Source organism: Nycticebus coucang, chromosome 20, assembly GCF_027406575.1.
Source record: "Nycticebus coucang isolate mNycCou1 chromosome 20, mNycCou1.pri, whole genome shotgun sequence".
NCBI classification, from domain to species: Eukaryota; Metazoa; Chordata; class Mammalia; order Primates; family Lorisidae; genus Nycticebus; species Nycticebus coucang.
Genome location: NC_069799.1, coordinates 33,914,440 through 33,927,831, shown reverse-complemented (window position 1 = coordinate 33,927,831; position 13,392 = coordinate 33,914,440). Strand labels below are relative to the sequence as shown.

The 13,392-nt window shown below is 40.9% G+C and overlaps 1 protein-coding gene across 1 annotated transcript in view; it reads left to right on the top strand.

Annotated features, from left to right (window-relative positions):
* The first annotated feature begins 326 nt into the window (after positions 1–326).
* The window catches only part of LOC128572582 (zinc finger protein 724-like), a 47,174-nt gene continuing 34,108 nt past the window's right edge, over positions 327–13,392 (top strand). Inside the window, exons 1-3 of the mRNA XM_053572577.1 lie at positions 327–380; positions 10,137–10,165; positions 12,582–12,729. Coding sequence (XP_053428552.1) covers positions 327–380; positions 10,137–10,165; positions 12,582–12,729 — 231 coding nt within the window. The remainder of the gene's footprint in view (positions 381–10,136; positions 10,166–12,581; positions 12,730–13,392) is intronic.

Genomic DNA, 13,392 nt, shown 5'->3' with positions numbered 1-13,392 from the left:
GTAAAGTTCAGGAAAATTACAAAAAAATCTCAGGCGGCACCTGTGGCTCAGTGATCAGGGCGCCAGCCCCATATACCGAGGGTGGCGGGTTCAAACCCAGCCCCAGCCAAACTATAACAAAAAAATAGCCGAGCATTATGGCAGGTGTCTGTAGTCCCAGCTACTCCAGAGGCTGAGGCAGGAGAATCGCCTAAGCCCAGGAGCTGGAGGTTGCTGTGAGCCATATGATGCCACGGCACTCTACCAAGGGCAATAAAGTGAAACTCTATCTCTACAAAAGAAAAAATAAAATCTCAAATCTTAAAATAATTGTTGGTTTTCACAAGATGATGCTGAAGGTGAAGAAGGAAGCTTTTGCCCCTCCCAAAGCAAAATCCAAAGTAAAGGCAGTGAAAGCCAAGAAGGCAGTGCTGAAAGACAACCACAGACACACAAAAAAAGATATTTATACTTCACTCCCATTTCTGTGGCTGAAGTCACTGTGGCTCCTCCGGATGCAGCCCAACTATCCCAGGATGAGCTCCCCCAGGAGAAATAAGCTTGACCACTGTGCCATCATGCCAATGAAGGGGAGTCTCAGGGAAACTTGCCCTTTTCCCTGAGGTTGGTTCACTGAAAATATCAACTCACATTTATGGTAGATTAATAAGAGAAAGGTTTATTTCCAAATACTATGTGCTTTGGGGGAACCACAAGAATAATTTCTCAAAGATTCAGTGATAGTCAGTGGCTTTTAAAGATGCCTTTTTGAAGGGAGGGTGAAAGAAACTGGAAAGTATCTGTGTAGCAAGTTGTTGCTAAGGGGAAATTGGTAGATGGAGGGAAACATTGATTAGTAAATTTATCTGAGAGACAGGTATTGTGCTTCAAATGACCTTAGGGCCAGGTCTGTTAGCATGTGATAAGGAGTCTAGCAGCCCTTTAAGATTTTAGGTAGATAGAGAAAAGTCTTTGTTCAGAGTTTCCTGATTATGAGTCACTTTTAATTCCAAATAATCATTATAACAAGGCATCATATTTTGGGGTGAAATTTTCTTTGCTCCTTCATTCCCCTCACCTGGAACTTCCCTAGAAGTTTCATACATTAGGGTGGTGAGTATGATTCAGTGGGTAAAGCACCGGCCCCATATACCGAGGGTGGCGGGTTCAAACCCAGCCCCAGCCAAATTGCAATAAGAACAACAACAACAAAAAAAAAATACCAGGCATCATCACAGGCACCTGTAGTCCCAGCTACTCCGGAGGCTGATGCAAGAAAATCCCCTAAGTCCAGGAGTTGGAGGTTGCTGTGAGCTGTGCTGCCACCGCACTCTACCAAAGGTGACAAAGTGAGACTCTGTGTTTAAAAAAAGAAAAAAAGAAAGAAAGAAAAAGAAAAGAATAGATTTAAGTACATTTCCTTACACTCTGTTAAATCAGTCTCCCCTTTCTGGGAATAGGTTAGTAAAAGTGTTCTATCTTAGTGGTGTGGGTGCACAGATGACATATTTTTCCTTTTCCAAAGTTCATAGTTTTAATTAAGATGAGTTCCGTGAGGAATTTCCTCAGGCCACAGGTGTGCCTTGATCAGCCAGCTTCCAGTATGTGGCTAAAGCAAGGCATATTGACTACCCCAAAAGTTATCTTTCAGGGGTTGGCTGGACGATTTGCACTTTTCACATTTCTCTTTAGTCTGTTGTGATGGAGCTAGGTTACAATTTCTTTCATTTTTAATGTTGTGGGTGTGGTTTGGTGGATGCTGCAGGGTTCTTGGTTTGAGGGGGACTGGTTCCAATCTTTGACCTAAATTTGATTCTTTGTAGAGAAAGGATGTACAGATATAAAAGACGAAACAGAACATAGTTGATTACTCAAGTGGAGGTCTTCTTTGTTTCTCTTCCTATGGCTTTTGTCTGTTTAGTCTCTTCCCTCTTAGTAACTTTATACGATGGTTTGGTAGTCTGTATGTTTCATACAGTCTTTTGCAGAAATTCTCAGGACTTTCATTCGTCTTCTGCATGACTTTAGCTAGCTTGCATAAGTTTGTGGCCTTCTGGCTCCCTTACAATGACAGGGATGCAGTCAAGGTTGGGTTCAGCCTAAGAGAATGAAAATATTTAGCAGTTACTTATAAACATTTACAAGTCCTGGTTTTTGAGGCTAAGGTTTACACAATGAAAACGTTAGTATTCCTACTTACAGTCTTAGCACAGTTTTTAAGATAATATATAGTTTTAAGAGTCTCCACAGAAACAAAAGAAAAAGAGTGTCTGCAGAACTGATCTAAAGTTCTGGATTAGTTAGGTGAATGTTTCTGAACATCATTTGGGTGTGGGGTCATTTATGAGGCTATGTTACAGTCACACTATTTATTGGGAAATTCTTTTTTTTTTTTTTGAGACAGAGCCTCAAGCTGTCACCCTGGGTAGAGTGCCATGGCATCACAGCTCACAGCAACCTCCAACTTCTGGGCTCAAGCGATTCTCCTGCCTCCACCTCCCAAGTAGCTGGGACTGTAGGCACCTGCCACAACACCCGGCTCTTTTTTTGGTTACAGACATCATTGGTGTTTGGCGGGCCTGCGCTGGATTCAAACCCATTAGCTCAGGTATAAGTGGCTGGCATCTTAGCCACTTGAGCCACAGGTGCTGAGCCTTACTGGGAAATTCTTATGTAGTTTGCAATTTTTTCTGAATTATCTATATAGACACAGTAGATAATGGTAATATTGCACAAATTTTCTAGAGTGGGCAACAGGCAGTTTTGTTGAGCCTTAAGTCTTCAGAGTAAATATAACTACTGTATATAATTTTATATTTTTTTGGTTAGTCTCTTAATTCTATTTAATATATCAGTTTAGTAAAATAGATATGTTTCATTTTATGAGTTGACATTACAGACAAGGCTGGGATTTAATACAGGTGGGTCACAGTCTTTTTCTCTTCTTGAATCATTTCTGTCTCCAATTTTTCTCTTTACTAAAGACAAATTATAGCAGAACTAACTTAGTTGCCAAAATAAATTGTACCTTCAGTATACTGGGTTTGATTATTTGCATGAAGTGCAGTAAGAATAAGTATTAGCCATCTAGGCTTTTTTCCCTTTAAAATTGGCTTTGCTGGAACCTTTTAGGAGGAATTCTTAGGTTAGACTTGAAAGCATTTCACAAGCCCAGGTTTCATCTGTGCCATTAGATACCTGTATGCAATGAGTAAATTCCTCTTCTCTTGAGGTCCCCAAGCAAATTTCAATGTCCAGACCTGTCAGAAAGTGACCTTCATTACTTACTACAGATTAGGAAACATTATTGATGGGTATCTGGCCAATTTTTTTCTTTCTTTCTTTCTTTCTTTCTTTCTTTCTTTCTTTCTTTCTTTCTTTCTTTCTTTCTTTCTTTCTTTCTTTCTTTCTTTCTTCTTTCTTTCTTTCTTTCTTTCTTTCTTTCTTTCTTTCTTTCTTTCTTTCTTTCTTTCTTTCTTTCTTTCTTTCTTTCTTTCTTTCTTTCTTTCTTTCTTTCTTTCTTTCTTTCTTTCTTTCTTTCTGTCTTTCTTTCTATCTTTTTATAAGAGGAAGGGCTTTATTCACCAGCTGGGAGTTTACAGTATAGAAGAATCCCAAATGGCTGCGCTCCCTGACTGGCTTGGTCTTTCCATTTTTATCAACAGTCAAAAAGTTCCACCCTACAGGTACTCTTCTTATTGCCCAGTTTGAATCAAGCGAGACTTGCTATTCCAGCCCCTACAGAACTACAGGATTTCACAGAACTTGGAAATTTCCAAGTTACAGGAAGTTAAGTTTACAAATTCCCAAGAGCTGAGTCACCATGGAGAGGACCCTGCAGGTGTATCCTTGTTGTCTCCTTGATAAGACCTGTTCTCCTAGACCTCACCCTTCTCAGGTATCCTCTCTCATTCCCCCCTTTTGAGACTCCAATATATTTTAATTTGGGGTCTCAATATCAGCTTGCTTCTGTAGGTGCCAATATCAATTACTTTTTAGCACTGAGGTTTTAGGGACTGTGACTCTTCTTGGGTTCTCAACTCAGGCCTTAATAGTACCGTGGTGGTGGGCTAATATACATATAAGTTTTTACTTTTCCCTGTAACATTTTTTACCCCTTTTCCCAAAGTCCAATCAAGATATGCCCCTCAATGAATTTCCTCAGGCTTCAGCTGTGCATTGACCAGCCAGATCCCAATATGTGGCTGGAGCAGGGCATGTTGACTGTATTAAAATTTACCTTTACTTTTGAAGGGGAAGTGAAGCCCTATTCAGCCAGCTGTGATGACTCCAGATGAGAATTCCTTTCACCTTTGCTATTGAGGCCAGTTTTTTCAAAGCATTGTTTTTTGTTTTTTGTTTTTTTAAAGAGAGTCTCACTTTGTCGCCCTTGGTAGAGTACTGTGGTGTCACAGCTCACAGCAACCTCCAGCTCTTGGGCTTAGGTGATTCTCTTGCCTCAGCCTCCTGAGTAGCTGGGACTACAAGTGCCCATCACAAGGCCATGCTATTTTTTTGTAGCAGTTTGGCCGGGGCTGGGTTCGAACCCACCACCCTCAGTATATGGGGCTGGTGCCCTACTCATTGAGCCACAGATGCTGCTCAAAGTGCTTTTTTATTAGCCTTATAAAGTCACCCTTAATTCCTTAACACAGTCTGGACACCTCTGGAAATGCTATTTCAGTAGAAGCCTTGGTAAAATAATCAGTGCCTTTGTTATGTCCTATAGAATAAAATAGATTCTTAATGAACGTATGCAAATAATTGTATTGTCAGAACTTAAGAATACTTACAAATGGCTTTTAGATTTCAGAGAAATCAAGGAGGGAGAAAAAAATAAATGTTTCAAATTCTGCCCATGAGTACATACATTGCTTGAAAAACTATAAATAGCTTAAAAGACAGAAAATGGTTTTCTTGAATTTTGGAAAACAGAACAGAGAAAGAATCAGTAATATTTTAAACCAAAAGTCATAACAAACTAGTATAATTCCACATAATTGATTTTTGTTTGAAGTTAGGTTAGTAATACTTATAGACATGTTAAGTTTTTTTTTTTTAAAGACAGAGAGTCTCACTTTGTTGCCCCGGGTAGAGTGCTGGGGCATCACAGCTCACAGCAACCTTCAGCTCCTGGGCTTAGGTGATTCTCTTGCCTCAGCCTCCCAAGAAGCTGGGACTACAGGTGCCCGCTACAATGCCTGGCTATATTTTGTTGCAGTTTGGATGGGACCAGGTTTGAACCCGCCACCCTGAGTATATGAGGCCAGCACCCTACTCACTGACCCACAGGCGCCACCCTAGAATTAAATTTTTTTTTTAAGACAGAACCTCAAGCTGTCCCTGGGTAGAGTGCTGTGGCATCACAGCTCACAGCAACCTCCAAGTCCTGGGCTCAAATGATTCTCCTGCCTCTGCCTCCCAAGTAGCTGGGACTGCAGGTGCCCACCACAACACCTGGCTATTTCTTGGTTGCAGCTGTCATTGTTGTTTGGCAGGCCCAGGCTGAATTCAAACCCGCCAGCTCAGGTGTATGTTGCTGGCACCTCATCCGCTTGAGCCATAGGCATCGAGCCAACATGTTAACTTTTTATTTAACATTCTAGAAGTTTGCTTTTAGTCTGAAGGTATTTAATTTTCAAAAATATCAGAAATTTGAATTTGAGAGAATTCGTCAGTCTCTTCTAATATTTCTTTTGAAAGACAGACTTTGGATTTATTTAGTTACAAATAATAAACACTTTATGAGATGAATTAAAATTATTCCTGATAGGCAGTGCCTGTGTCTCAAAGGGGTAGGGCGCTGGTGCCATATGCTGGAGGTGGAGGGTTCAAACTCAGCCCTGGCCAAAAACTGCAAAAATAATAATAATTATTATTTCTAATAATATATATTAAGACAGATCAATATTTTATAATATTGGAATATACATAAACTGTAACTCACATAAAATTAATCACTATTTCATATTTGACAATGTTTCCTATACATTTTTAATAAACCAAGTAAACCTAAATTTGTTTTTTTCAGACTTTTAGTAGTCTTAATATTTTAAAAAGTTTAAATTTAGAGTTTTGATTTTGGAAGTTTTGTCAATAGTAAAGACTTAAAACATGTGTTTAAATAAGACTACAAGCTAAAAAGATTTTAAGGGAAATACATAGTTAACTGTATCACATGCAAATTCCTTCACAAATTTCTTTTTATGAGCTTCACTTAACCTGCACAGGCAATCTATAAATATTTTAAACTTTCTTTAACTTTTGTTCTGCCTTTCACTTTTTTTTAATTAATCTTTTTTTTTTTTTTTTTGTGGTTTTTGGCCAGGGCTGGGTTTGAACCCACCACCTCCGGCATATGGGACCAGCGCCTTACTCCTTGAGCCACAGGCGCTGCCCTTTAATTAATCATTTTGTTTGAGGATAAAATTTATCACACAAGGTCCTTTTCTTATACAATGCCATTTTTCTTTCTGTATAATTTCTCTTATTCTCAAAAATCAACTTTTCATAAAATAGGATTATAGTTTACTATGAAATTATTATTTACTTGGCAAAACTGATAATTAGAAGGTTTAAAAGTCAAGAATCTTATTCTTTGACAAAGACTCCGTTTCCCCAATTATTTATTTATTTATTTAACTCATTTTTTTACAGACAGAGTCTCACTTTTTTGCCCTCAGTAGAGTGCTATGACATCACAACTCACAGCAACCTCCGACTCCTGGGCTTAGGCGATTCTTTTGCCTCAGCCTCCTGAGTAGCTGGGACAACTGCCTGCCACAATGCCCAGCTATTTTTTGTCATTGTTTTGGCCAGGCCAGGTTCGAACCCACCACCCTTGGTATATGGGGCTAGTGCCCTACCCACTGACCCACAGGTCCCACCCTCCACAATAATTTAAACAACTAAATTATTACATTTTACAAATGAAAGATATTTTATGGAATATAACATTGATATAGGTTTTTTTTTTTTTTTCAGTTTTTGGCTGGGGCTGGGTTTGAACACTCCATGTTTGGCATATGCAGCTGGCACCCTACTCTGTTGACCCACAGGTGCCACCCAGATTATTCTACTTAGGGCTAGATAGGAAACCCCCATTTTTCAGGCTCAAGTAAGCTCAGAAATTAGACTTCTATTTCTAGGCACAAACAACATTGCAGGTCATACTCTCTGAGCCCTAGCAAGGTTATGAGTAAAGCAGTCCGAAACATTTTGGATGGGTCCACCCTGAATAGGGAGAACATACCCTATTCCCTCTCTAGATGAAAACTGCAAAGATCTAAAAACCTTGCCCAAGAGGAGGGATTGCACTTACTCATTTGTCAAAACATCAGCTTCTAAAGGTGCTTTTGCCTTTACCAAGTCCTGATCAAAATATTTCTGAGGACCAATTATTTACCCCTAGACCAGTGGTTCTCAACCTTCCTATTGCTGTGACCCTTTAATACAGTTTCTCATGTTGTGATGACCCCCATCCATAAAATTATTTTCCTTGCTACTTCATAACTAATAATTTTGTAATGAAAATATCCGATATGCAGGATGTATTTAAGTGACCCCTATGAAAGGGTCATTCAACCCAAAAAGGGGTCGCAACCCACAGGTTGAGAACTACTGCCTTAGAAAAGGACTCATGCAGGAGACCTCTGATTTGGGTTTCCTGCCCACTGTCAGTAGCTCTGGCACTCTCCACTCTCTCTGCATGCCCTTCCATTCAACAAAATTCTATTTTATTATTGATCTGTGGTCTGTGTCCTCAATTTTCAAATTCCCCAGATCAAGGACTCACTGAGGACATTTCAGTAACAAAATCATAACACAGTCATTTTTTTTCTGACTTTTTTTTATTTGTCTCCCTAAGTATCACATGGTCACATAGCGTTAAAGATAGTTGCAAACGATAGGACCTGTGTTTTAATTCATTTATCAGGTGCAGAGTTTAAGCCAGAAAGTAGGAAACTAGAACATCCAGTTTTTCTTAGAATAGTCAAGACAGCACCTGTGGCTCAAGGAGTAGGGTGCTGGCCCCATATACCAGGGGTGGCGGGTTCAACCCTGGCCCTGGCCAAAACTGCAAAGAAAAAAAAAATAGTCAGAGGGTAAAGTTGGAGTAAAAAATTAGCGACTATGTGGGCTAGACTCTTGCAGTTGCTTCCCTAAGTATGGGTGGGGGGACATGCTGTTAGCCCTCTTGGAATTCAGAGGCTTAAAATCAAGACTATACGGTCATTGTTAAATTTAGCAAACTTAGAAATACTACAGAAGTGGCAGTTTTATAAACTTTGAACATTTGAACTTTAATAACAGGTTTAAAATCAATTTTATCTTAAAGGATACCACAATTACCCTAACAACAAGGCATTTGAGTTGTTTCTGCTCACACAAAGTTCTCAATCTCTCTGGACACATAGTTACCATACAGTCTCTTGTACCCTTTTTTTAAATGCTAAAAGCACAGTTCCCAATGGGGGTGGGGGGGTGGGCTTCTCCGTGTGTTTCTCTCTCTTTATTTTTCCCTCACAGACAAATTACAAACATGTTACAGATGGGATAAAAATGGGGGCATAGATATGGTAAAAACTGGCATCCAAACAGAAGCTATTCACACCAGGGGCCGGCCATTCACACCATCATTTATCCTTGTGAAGGGAGGGAGCCAGGGCCCTGTTTATTATTCAAAAGATTTTCTAGGGGATCAGGGCCAGGTAATTGAGGATAGAGAGGAGTATAAGTTGGAAGGCGATTTAAGGTGGAGATATTTTAAGTTTTGCTCTAATTCAGATTTCTGCTTGTCATTTTTTTTTAAGGAAGTTTTAAGGCTAGCCATAAAACTGATGTTTTTCTTTCAATTTGATCTTTCTATAAATATAAATAAGAAATTGCTGAAGATGAGTGCCCTCTAAAATTTTCTTTTGATTAAGGAGTTTTTCTAGTTTAAAGAATCTATATTTTGGGTGGCACCTGTGGCTCAGTGAGTAGGGTGCTGGACCCGTATACCGAGAGTGGTGGGTTCAAACCCCCACCTAACCAAACTGGAAAAAAAAAAGAGCCAGGCATTGTGGCAGGCGGCTATAGTCCTAGCTATTTGGGAGGCTGAGGCAAGAGAATGGCTTGAACCCAACAGCTGAAGGTTGCTGTGACCTGTGACACGACAGCACTCTATCCACGGTGACAAAGTGAAACTCTGTCTCTAAAAAAAATTAAAAAAAAAAAATCTATCTTTTGGCGACTTGATTACCACAAGATATTTGTTCTAAAAGTGACTCAATTCATTGCCTTTTTATAAGGTGCAATGCCTCTTCATAGTAGAGGCTAATTCCAAGATTCCCCAAATTTCACTCTCAGAAATAGACCAAATTAGAATAGACAATGACAAAAGACTCACTCCTCAGAGCTTGACACGCTTGGTACACACAGTGTGCTGCCTAGAATCTTACTGTCTCTGACTCCTGGTCTTTCCAGTCAGGCCATGAGAACTGTTCCCAAGAAAACACACCCTCCAGATGGTGGAGACTGAGGAGAGAATTCCCACTCGGTCACAAAGTCAAGCTCAGAGACATAGAACAGGACAAGAGGGAAACCTCATACCATTTTTGTTTCAGGGACTCACAACAAAGATCATCTTAAAAGACATTGGACCAGCAGGAACCATCTAACCTCTGGTATGCAGGCCAATCTGGACTTGGGGCTCAAGGGTGGCTAGGCCGGAGTTGAGTTCTGCCCTATCGCAATCTTCTTTAAACCAAATGACACTGAAAGACAAGCGACAAAACAAACAAAAAAATAAATAAAACAATAACAATAAAAGTTATTTCTGAGAGGAGAGGGAATCAAACAATATAAATATTCATACACCACAAAGTACCTAAAAATGTACCAATACTAGAGTAACTTTCAAGATTAGTAACCAACAAAAATGTTTCTCTTATTAATCTTAAATATGGAAAGAAAGAAGATCTTTTACCATCTGCTCAACCAGAGCCCACAGAGAGGAAGGCTGGGATCCCAACTGGTAAGTAAAATATCTCACCACGTGCCCGGCTGGTGTCAAGGTTCCAACCCTCCTGCTACAGATTTCAGGACAACAGACTGATTTTGGGAATCCTGCTGACAGTACCAAACTGAAGGGGAAACTTGTCCTTTTCCTCTAGGTTGGTTTGCTGAAAAGATCAACTCACAGGTATAGTAGATTAATAAGAGAAAGGTTTATTTCCAAATACCATGCACATGGAAGGAACCACAAGAATGATTTCCCAAAGTTTCAGTGGTAGCCAGTGGCTTTTAAAGATGCCTTTTAGAAGGGGATGGGGAGCTCGGTGCCTGTAGCTCAAGTGGCTGGGGTGTCAGCCACATACACCAGAGCTGGGGGGTTCGAATCCAGACAGACCACCAAACAACAATGACAACTACAACCAAAAATTAGCCGGGCATTGTGGTGGTCACCTGTGGTCCCAGCTACTTAGGAGGCTGAAGCTAGAGAATTGCTTGAGCCCAAGAGTGTAAGGATGCTATAAGCTGTAATGCCATGGCACTGGACTCAGGGTGACAGCTTGAGAGTGTCTCAATAAATAAATAAATAAATAAGGCAGCACCTATAGCTCAGTTGGCAAAGGCACTGGCCACATACACCTGGGTGGGGGGTTCGAACCCGGCCTGGGCCTGCTAAGCAACAATGACAACTCCAGCCAAAAAATAGCTGGGCATTGTGGTGAGCACCTGTAGTCCTGCTACTTGGGAGACTGAAGCAAGAGAATCACTTAAGCCCAAGAGTTGAAGATTGCTGTGAGCTGTGATGCCAAGGCACTCTACCTAGGGCGACAGCTTGAGACTCTGTCTCAAAAAATAAATAAAGAAAGAAATAAAATAAAATAAAAATAAAAGGGAAGGGTGAGACAAACTGTAAAGTATACATGTAGCAAGTAGTTGCTAAGGGTGGATCTGTAGATGGAGGGAAATGTTGATTACTAAGGTCTATTAGGATGTGATAATGAGTCTAGCAGCCCTTTAAGATTTTAGGTGTTTGTTCAGAGTTTCCTGATTATGAATAGCTTTTATTTTTATTTTTTATTTTTATTTATTTATTTCTTTTGAGACAAACTCTCAAGCTGTCACCCTGGGTAGAGCCCCGTATCATCACAGCTCACAGCAAACAACTCCTGGGCTCAAGTGATTTTTCTGCCTCCTCCTCCCAAGTAGATGGGACTACAGGTGCCCGCCAAAACACCCAGCTATGTTTTGGTTGAACCCATCATTGTTTGGTGGCTTGGGCTGGATTTGAACCCACCAGCTCAGGTGTATGTGACTGGCACCTTAGCCGCTTGAGTCACAGGCGCCGAGCCTATGAATAGCTTTTACTTCAAAATAATCTTTATAGCAAGCAATCACATTTGGGGGTGAAATTTTCTTAGCTCCTTCACAATTCTCCCTGACCACTGAGTCAGACTTGAAGAAGAGAGAAGAAAACACCACACTTGTGTTCATTGTGGATGTCAGAACCAATAAACACTAGATCAGACAGGCTGTGAAGAAGACATATGTGCCACTGGCTCCTGATTATGATGCTTTGAATGTTGACCCCCAAAATGGGATAATCTAAACCAAGTCCAGCTGGCTAATTCTAAATACAGGGTAGACATAAAGGTCGTGTGGAATTTAAATAGTAAAGTATTTTAAATTTAAATTTAAATAGCAAACAATTTAAATTAAAATTTATATGGCGAATCATTGTACTACTGAGAACAAAAAATTTATATGGTGAGGTTTTAAGTTTAAATAGTAAACTTCTTTAATTGCACATGAACTTTATGTCCACCCTGCATACAACTTTTCACCAGAAATAAATGTAATGTTTCCATGAGTGCAAAACATGTATTTTTGTGAGGGTATATATAAACACATATGTATGTATATGTAATTAAAATTAATGAAAGGATATAATTTATATTCAGGCTATCTACAAATAACCCTCAGGCAGTTAGTTTGTTACAGATAAAGTCCACTTTGTACCTCAGCCCTCCATCCAGGAGGTGTGCCATACACCCCTATGTGGTGCCTGTGAGTTGGGAGCTTAAATACCACCTCCTGCATGATGCCTCCTGCAATGCCGACCCCGTCACTGGAGACTAGAGGTAATTTCACCCTTCTCTGAACTGCTACAGCCTTTGCTTGGAACTCCCAGTGTCCTTCATTCTATCAAGTGACTAAGTTATTGCTGTGCATGTTTTTACCTAGACATGATGATGTATATTGAGAACACCTTCAAAGCAGAGTCTAACTACTAACTTAAACAGTAGGTTCCCAAGCCTAGCACAGACTAAACACACTCAGTAAAAAGATTTTCATTCCTTTAGCCAAAATTTGTGAAACAGGGTACTCTATGGCAGGCACAGCGGCCCTGGAATATGAGATGAATAAAGTAATGGACCCTGCCCTTGATGAAAAAAAACGAAATAAAAAAAAAAAAGAGTGCTATGGTGAAGAAACTTGGCATTCTGACCTCATTCAGCCTCTTGTTCGATGACAGTGCTGTCACTCAAGGACAGAGAGGTGGGGCCGGAGACCCTATCCAGTCAGGGATGATTGGACTGTCCAATCAGATGCACAGCCAGAAAGAAGGAGGCGGCCCCGGGATCCGCAGCATTTGTCTCTAGCCCCGCGCTGGTCTGGTATCCCCTCTTCAACTCTTCCAACTCCCGGACTATCCAGATGTCTCTGCAACGTTTTCTGTCACCCTGTGAGCTGCAGGTACTCAGAGATCTGTAGGGACGACACCGGGACAACCGAAAGCTGGGAAATGGGGAGTCTAGGAGACTGGGTGTCCTGAGAGGGGGGAGGGGCGTGGTTGGAGCCAGACGTGTCTGTGGCGGGACCCGGCAATTTCACTTCAGCTTTACAGTCTTCAGAGTGAAGTTTGCCACTGGTACTCCTTGGCCCTCAGACCCCTGTGGGCCAAAGGTGGAGAGGGGCAGGCAGCGGGGACTCTGTTGCTGGCCCCTTCCTGGAGCGTTAATCAGACCACGGCCCAGACCTCTCTTTGAGCAGCTGTGCCTGGAGCGCTCCGAGTCCCTCCCAGGTGATGACAATGGAAAGGTCCTCAGGAAGAATCCCAGCTGGGTGTGTGGGGCTTGTTCATAGGAGGGGCTGTAGGGACCCTGGATCCCCCAGTCCCTCCATTCTCCTATTAAACCTAAACTTAGGACAAGGCGCGGTGGCTCACGGTGTTGGTGAACAGAAAGAGACTCTGTCGCCTGTCCTTGTAGTTAAACACGGAGACAGGGAGATGATTCGTGAAAAGACTTTATTATCGGAAAAGCCAGCAATTCTGAAGAACAGTGAGAATAATTTTTTAAATGTTGTTTTGTCTATGGAACACATTTTAATAATTGATATAGGGGATAATTTCAAAAG